At 47.6% G+C, this 8356-nt stretch overlaps 1 protein-coding gene across 1 annotated transcript in view; it reads left to right on the forward strand.

The window, feature by feature from the left end:
- Positions 1-5954, forward strand: part of CUNH8orf74 (chromosome unknown C8orf74 homolog) — a 25198-nt gene extending 19244 nt beyond the window's left edge. The window contains exons 3-4 of the mRNA XM_006906353.1: positions 2937-3340; positions 5718-5954. Of these exons, the coding sequence (XP_006906415.1) occupies positions 2937-3340; positions 5718-5954 (641 nt within the window). The remainder of the gene's footprint in view (positions 1-2936; positions 3341-5717) is intronic.
- The last annotated feature ends 2402 nt before the right edge of the window (positions 5955-8356 follow it).

An 8356-nucleotide genomic window follows, 5' to 3' on the forward strand; every position in this document is an offset into this window, starting at 1 on the left:
CACCCCGCCCCCCGCAAGCACCTGCTCAGTCTTGTTGCATTTCCCCTTCCTCCTCTCTGCACTTGGGTGTCCGGTTTCACTCTGTGCCTGGGTTCTCACTCGTACATTGCCTTTAGCAAAGTTCTCAACTATTGTTCTGTAATTACATGACGAGGGCCATTAAAAAAGAGAGAGACTGTATATCGTGTCATTTTTAACCGCCTCTTTCCAGAAGCAAAATGGAATAGAACAAAATGCCCATCGTGAGGAGCACAAAGTGCACACATGTTCAGGGAGAGACCGAACAGTCATGTCACAGGTGAGGGGACCGGGATTCTGAGGGCGGGTGCCACGTGTCAAGGTCACTCGGCAGAACAGGGCGTTTGGAACCTTTGGCACCATCCTTCTGCAGTTGGTCATATGGTGACTCAATGGCCCCTGTGTGTCAACGTCTGAGTTCTTTTGGCTTAATCTGGCTCATAACTCTGATCAAAGTGAGGAGGCAGCAATTCCCAAGCCATCCCCACTCTGGAAACCCTGGGTGGAATCAGCACTTCCTTTTTTGAGATATTTGTGTATGTGTGTGTGCGTGAGACTGATGTGTGTGTGTGTGTGTGTGTAGGGGGGAGGCTCTGGAATTTTAGAAAGCTCTGGGTGATTCTAGAACATAAGGTTCCTGCTGGCTCTGGACCCCATTGCCAACCTGGGACACAGGTTCAAGGCTGAAGAGGTCTCTGGGATCAGTGACTTAGATGGCTTATTTCCCAGCACCACGTCAAGGAACGCAGAGGTCACTGTCTCAGTGCCCACTGGGTCTCTGTGACACAGGTGAGAAGCCGTGAGGATTAAATGAGAAAACGAGAAGGCAAGTGCGTTGCACACTGCAGCACGCTACAGCAGCATCTCAACCTTGGTTGTTGTTGTTGTTGTTGTTGTTGTTGTTGTTATAGTTTCTCTTAGGAGCCATTTTTAAAAAATATGTTTTGAGTATGTTTTTCCCCCCAGCTTTACTGAGGTATCACTGACAAAATAATTTGTCAATAATTCACAAATAAATATTTAAGGTATATAATGTAACATTTTAATACACAGATACACTGTAAAATGATTACCGCCATCAGGCTAATTAACATATCCATCATCTCACATAGTTACCACTTCTATTTGTTTAAAATTAATTTCTTAAAAATTATTTTCAGTAAACAGCTTTGAACTTTTGCTTGATATGGCAAAAGAACTAGTTTATGAGTAATGTGGGGCGGGGTGGTCTGGGAGGCCTCTGTGAGCAGGTGGCTCTCCTGGGGATAAGGAGCGAGTCCTGTGTAAGGAAGTGAGAACATTTAAGATCAATCTTAGCAAATTTCAAGTCGTCAAAACAGTACTGTTAACCATAGGCACTGTCCTACACAGCTGATCTCCAGAACTTGCTCATCCTGCATAACTGGAACTCTGTACCCTTGACCAACATCTCCCCAATTCCCCTTCCTCCCAGCCCTCAGCAACCATCATTCTGTTCTCTGCTTGTGTGAGTTCCACTTTCTGAGATTCCACACATAAGTGAGATCATGTAGTATTTGTCGATCTGTGTCTTGCTTATTTCAATGAGCATAATGTCCTCCAGTTCATCCGTGTTGTCCCAAATGACAAGTTTTCCTACTTTTTAAGTCTGAATAACATTCTGTTCTCTCTCTCTCTCTCTCATATATATATAAGATTATATATATATAATCTCACCATTTCTTTGTCCATTCATCTGCTAATAGACACTTAGGGTGTTTCCACGTCTTGCTGGTGTGAATAATGCTGCAATGAACACCGGAGTGCAGCTACCTCCTCAAGGCCCTGATTTCATTTCCTCTGGATGTATATACACTCAGAAAGAGGGTTGCTGGATCGTACTGAGGAGCCGTTTTAGACAATTTTCCCTAATTGTCCACCTCTGTCAAATTGTAATACCATAGTGTGCATATCTGATTACATACTGTATGCATACAGTAAATACTTTATACACATATAAGCTTACTCCTTATATTCGATTCAGAACTAAAGATTACTAAATAGAAATTTTAAGATAATTTTAAAAGCTTATAAATATCTAATTTAACGTTATAACAGTACTTTCTGAGTAAATTTTAATGTAATTCATTTCCTTACCTAAATCATAATTGTCAAATTACATATGCAAAGAAGCAGTTTAGGTAAATACAGAATGATAATAGCGATGTAATAAAACCTTCTATCATTCAAACCTGTCACTTTTGAAAGCAAAATAATTGATAAAATTAATTCCTTAAAAATTATTTTCAGTAAACTTAAGGGGATCCCAGGCCGAGGCCTGTGTGCCAGGAGCCAGGGGCCGGGGTGGGGAGCAACCAAATCAAAATAAAAAATAAAGGAGCTGCCATAGCACTCAGCTTTCGCAGCGTGAGGATGCCCGTGGCACCGTCCTCAGAGTCCTTTCCATGGTATAAACGGTATTTGCCCAACTCTGTGACACAAACCTCCAGTGCAACAGTTGCTCAGGCATCTGTCTCCCCAGTCACTTCGTGTTCCATTCTTATCAGAATCCCTTCTTCACACCCTCACCACCTTCCCAAAGAGTTTGAAGTGGAAACTATAAAGCACAGCTGAAGTAAGGCTCTAAAACAAGAGTTGGAAGGCAAAATATAGGTAAGGAGTTGGGATCATCAAATTTTAAAAAACTGGGGTAAATGTAAGATATTACACAAATATAAGATATTACACAAAATATGGCTTTGAGCTTCCAAGAAACCAAGGTAAAAGGAGAAATGTGATACATTCTAGAGCTTTCAAAGACTAATAAATGACAATATAGAATAGTTGGTGGGACGTGGGCTCTAGGGTCAGAGTGCCTAGGTTCAGAGCCTATATCAATCAGCTATCAGTGTAGCTTTGCCTCAGTTCACACCCGATGCCTGGCCTCTTTGTGCCCACAGGCTGCTCCATCACTGAGGCTGTGACAATCCTAGGGAACAAGCTCAGAGATTATCAGGGGCAGTTCAACACCACCCACCTGCTGGCCCTCTGTGACTACTTCCACAACACCTTCATCCGCCACTACAAACTCTACCAGTATGTCCTGGGCCAGGACCAGGAAGTCAACCTGACTGTCATCCACCTGGAGGTGTGTTTGCCACCCCAGCCCCTCCCACTCTCTGCGGGCATGGACAGGGAGCTGTGGAAGCATGAGCAGCAGGTGGCCGAGCTCAGCATGGCTGAGGTGCAGAAGCGCACCAATGTGCTGCTCCTGAAGGAAACGCTGCACCTGGAGCAGGAGCACATGCTACAGAAGAAGTTCTCGGAGGTGCTCGCACAGCACACCCAGGTTCTGAAGAGAGAGGTAAGGCTGTGCCTTCAAGGTGGGAGGCTGCTCACCGGCCTTGTGCAAATGCCCACTTCTACCAAGAGAACATTCAGGCTGGAGTCAGACACACAGACAAGACTCCCTTGTCTGTTCACGTGGGAGGGGGCAGAAAGAAACCGAGAGTCGTTGAGTATCTCCCACAGGTTTTCCATGCGCATTTCACCAAGCATCCCTGTAAGGTATAGTTCATGTCCCCATTTTAATGATGAGACAACCAAGGCTTCAGAGAATTTAATCAATTTACCCAAGGTCACCAAGCCAGCACGTAGTAGAGTGTGGATTTAGACTGAGGCCTGGCTGACCCCCAAATCCAAGTTCTTTCCACTGCAGCATCGATCAGTGACAGATTCTACCAAAAAAAGACCCCAGACTCTGAACCACCACAAATTCTTTGAGTGTCCTTTGTCTGCCTGCAGAGCCATGTCCATCAAGGCCTGGGGGGCATGATGAAGGATGGGCTGGGGATGGGGACAGCTCAGGGTAGGCGATGTGATAAGGTGGGCAAAGGGGTGGAGACAGTGATCCTAGAAGAGTCTGGTGTGCGGATCTAAGAAACTGGGCTGCCCTCCTGGCAGGTCTTACAGACATCTGGGACTCTCGGAGCCAGAGTCTCCAATGATGAGGTCTTCAGTAAATGTCGACTAGCTTGGTCCCAGGGCAGCCAATCTCTTGAGGGCCTGGAAAAGTCTAAACTTATTTTTCAACTATACATAGTCACCAATATCATCATTGTTACATCGTCTTTGAACACAGAGACATGTGCATGTGTATGTACATGTATGCATGTGATGGGGGGTGGGGAGTGGGTCTGGGAGTGGGGTTGGGCGTCACAGGGCCTGTGTGTTCCAAAAGGGTTTTGGTTTCTGAATTGTCAGCCAAAGAGTAAATGGCCCTGGAAAAGTATTCCTTTAATTATATATAAAACATTGGGAAAATCTCTAAATAACAATTAATACAACAGAATGAATGATATTCTTATGAGGGTAAGTCTCCCGGATAAATAGCACATTAGACTGCCACATAATCTTAGTGCATTAAGATGTCCAACAAGGACCCAACAGAACCCAAGCAACAGCCTGTCTCCACTCCCTTAGAGGGACCTTGCTCTAGAATATGTGGGCAAGGTCACAGGTAGAAGGCACTACCGCCCATCCGGCTCCTACCTCCCCCCACCCCTTGCCCCGACACACACACACACACACACACACACACACACACACACACACACACACACACACACACACACACACAGCTGTTCCTCCCTGCTCTTCCCAGCTCCCCTGTGGGCCTCTATCACTTTGTTACTGATCCCAGCCTCGTGGATTGTGGGCTGGAGTCCTCTCACTGTGTGCCCCAGTGGTATGCCTGAGCTGGGGACACTCAACACCGTAGAATCAACATGATGCATCCTCTTGGAAGACCGTCCTCCCCAAAGATTTAGGGGGAAAACATTCTGGGGCAAATGTAAGATTTTGCAAGAGATTCTAAGTTAAAATGTGAGATCTCAAAGAAAGGTCTTCTGGATGACTGGATACTCCAAGTACGTCCCCCAGTACCCCCCAGGGCAAGTCCGACCTCTCATCTGCTATTTGGTTGCTCAAGGAGAGAAATTGGAGAAACACAATTACACACTGTTCATGTCTCTGGGATTCCACAATGCCGTGATCCTGATCGAGATGACAGAGAGGGTGTCCCGTTTAACACGGCAGATAGAGGCTGGCTGGTTGGGAAACACACACACACCCTGAGCTAGTCTCCATCCCCTCCGAAGAAGCTACTAAACTTTGAGACGTGAGGATGAGATGAAGGCGGGAAGGGAAGGATAGAGAATGATATCCAAATAGAGATTGCACTGACCAAAATACGGGGGTTAACGGACTGGCCCCTGGGGCCCGAACAATGTTAGTAATAAATGACACACTTTAACAGGGCGATTGCCACAGTAGGCATGAAGGAAGAAAGAAAGAAGCAGTTACCGGAATCCCAAAAGACAGATGTAAGAGAGGCCACAGGACAGGAGGTGTGGCTGTAGGTAGAGGCTCATAGCAATGGCCAACCCAGGGCTGGTCAGGAGGAAGGTGAGGGATCTCAGTCCTCTCCCTTGTTCAGATCTCCTGTCAGGACCTCCCACCGAAGGAACTCAACCAGAAGCCAGAGGTCAAGGTGGCCAGTCAATGCTGCCCTTATAAGTCAGAAATGCAGGGCACAGAGATGGGTAGAGAATGGTGGAAAGGAGATCTGGAGGGGGAAATGGAAGGTCCTGGCACACAGTAAAATTGGATCCTGTTGATCTGTAGATGGCTTTAACCCTCTCCTGAGCCCTGTTCTACCAGCCATGTTTTGTTTCTTCCAGGAATTAGAAAACCTTGTCCAAGAGGCCATTCAAATCCAGATTGAATGTCTAAAAAAGCTACTACAGTATGAGATACAGATAACTTTTGATATTTTGGACCTGAAACTTCAGAAGAAGGCTTTAAATCTCAATGCTCCTGTTCCTTTCCCACTCTCAATCACTGGCCAGCCCGGCCAAGATGAATCTCTTAAGTTCAACAAAGCAAACAAAGGAAAGAAAGCGAAAGCCAAGAACTAGAAGGCCCCTGGTGCCTATTGTCTAAAAACTCTGGTTGAGGAAGAACCATCGACAATTATGAAAGTTTTATGTGATATGCGCAACAGATCAGAGATTTCTAGTGATTAAAAGAAACAACACTTATCATTTTACCTCTATCTTTTTTCTGGAAACTGTCTTCTACCACCTGAAAATCTAACCCAAATAGATTTTTCCTGTGTCATGGCAAAAGGCTGTCCTTCTCTGCTAAGTACAGAGCTTTGCGTCCGGCAGGCAGGGAAACATCACTTGTTGACTAAGCCTGAGCTTAGACGCTGAAGACAGAATTACCAACAGGGGGTTGAAGCAAGTAAGAGTGAGGGTGGCACCAGACACCAGGAAGGACTTCCAGCTGACACGGTGGTTCTGTAGCTGGCATGGGGCGAACAGGTCCTGGGATTCTGTCGCCTTTCTCAGCTTTGTGCAACCGCAGCTGCTCTGCATGTACTGGTTTTCCTGCTGGAGGACCAAGGGCCACGTACCTCCAGGAAACTCTTCCTCCTGGGAGAATCTACACTGTTTAGACTGAAGCAGGAGAGCGAGTGCTGTCTTGGGGGTCAGAGATCTGGCTTCTCACCCGGCTCTGCCCCCGGTCTGCTGCGTGACCTTGCGTGTGTCCCTTTCGTCTCTGGGCTCCAGCTCTCTCTTCTCTCCAGTGAGGAAGTTGCTGGCTGGCGTCTAAAGTCCTCCTCCCACTCTTACATCCTAGGAAAGAGACAGGGCGAGTTTCGCTGTTCCTACTCGTCAAGGGGTTCAAGGTTCAAGGAGGTGTGGAGTATTTACTCAAAGTCACTTAGTGAGGCAGTGAAGGAACCAAGACTAGAACTCAAGTCTCTGGACTCTTACTTCCGGGCTCTGTCACCTGCAGCATTGTGCTTCGAGCAAACGGCCACACAAATCCTGTAGTGATTGGCTTACCGCAGCCATAGAATTGACTGAGATCAGGGCAGAAAGGACATGGCCACTCGCTGCTTCTTCCTAGGCCGGCCACCTGCTCTGTTACCTCTGTCATCTGCTCCACGCCACTTGCTCACGATGGGATGGGCCACGGTGCAGCTCTCCTTGTCATCACCGTGCCCATCTCTCCGTGGACACAGCTGCTTTCTAGGCCTTGTCACCTAAGGTGTGCCTGGGTATGCTTTTGAAGGCCAGGCTGGACTTAGGTAGAGAGAGGGAGCCCCAGAGAGGGCATGTCACCAGCCCTGGAGCCCTCTGAGAGAAGTCCAGGGGCCATGAGAACCCTGACGGGGAAGAGGGCCTCGCCAGGAACACTACTCCAGACTCTCTCCCCGTCTTACCTTGATGCCATAGTGAAGGTGATTTATACCTGAGATGTCTGATAAGCTTCTCAATACCTCGCTGAACAGAGGAAGGCGGTTCCAGCATTTCCTTAAAATTTTTATCCTTCATTCGTCCACTTAGGTAGTCATCCTTCATTTCACAAACATTTTTTAGCATCCAAATCTACTGTGCAAGTGAAACTGCTGTGGCCCAGAGGGAAGTGTGAAAGCTGCCATGCAACCTGTGTGTGTGCATGCACATGCAAGCGTGTGTGTGTGTGTGTGTGTGTATGTGTGTGTGTGTGTGTGTGTGTTTGGGGAGGTGAAAAGGGCAAGTGGATATTGCTGCAGCCCAGGTCATATACCGGAGACCCCTCCTGCTGGAGCAGGAGAGAGTCAGGATCCCTGGCCAGCCCGGGAGCAAACGGGGCTCAGAGCACTGGTAAGGTGTCTGGAAAGCACTGGAAATATCGGTTGACACTGGGCTGGGTCAATTCAGTACAAAGGAATTAATAGCTCCCTCTTCCCTTACCTTTCTCCCAAATTGAAGAAAGTTCATCTATCCTATCCACATCCACACCCACACCCAGCATCCCAGCCTTGCCCTCCTGGTGCCCAGAGAGACCCTCAGGACCACCATGGCTTTGAACCCTTTCAGACTCAGGCCATCCAGACTCTGAGTGTGGGTAGTGGACTACTGGTGCTGTCCTCCTCTCTAGACTTGGGCCTCCCCCAGGAGGACTCTTAATGTGAAAGCCCCAGTCACCACTCCAAGGGCTAGACCCCCAGCCTGGCCAGGGTCATCATCCTAGCACCAGCCAAGCAGCCAGCAAGGGGGTGGGTGCTGCAGAGGCTGCGAGAAGGAGAAGGTGGTCCCTGCAGCCTTGTGGGGTCAGCCTGCAGGACACCCCTTCGCTCTCAGGGGTGGCTTGTTCTCTAACCTGGAAGGGTTGGGGTTGAAGCTACAGTTTCAGCCACACAGTAGGTACAGATGTTAAATAATGTCTGGGAACTGAAGGAAGGATGAATGAATGAATGAATGAATGAATGAATGAAAAATTTAAGAAAGTCCTGGAACCTCATTCCTCTGTCCACAGAAGCTCA

The sequence above is a fragment of the Pteropus alecto genome, unplaced genomic scaffold, assembly GCF_000325575.1.
Source record: "Pteropus alecto unplaced genomic scaffold, ASM32557v1 scaffold50, whole genome shotgun sequence".
Taxonomy (NCBI): domain Eukaryota; kingdom Metazoa; phylum Chordata; class Mammalia; order Chiroptera; family Pteropodidae; genus Pteropus; species Pteropus alecto.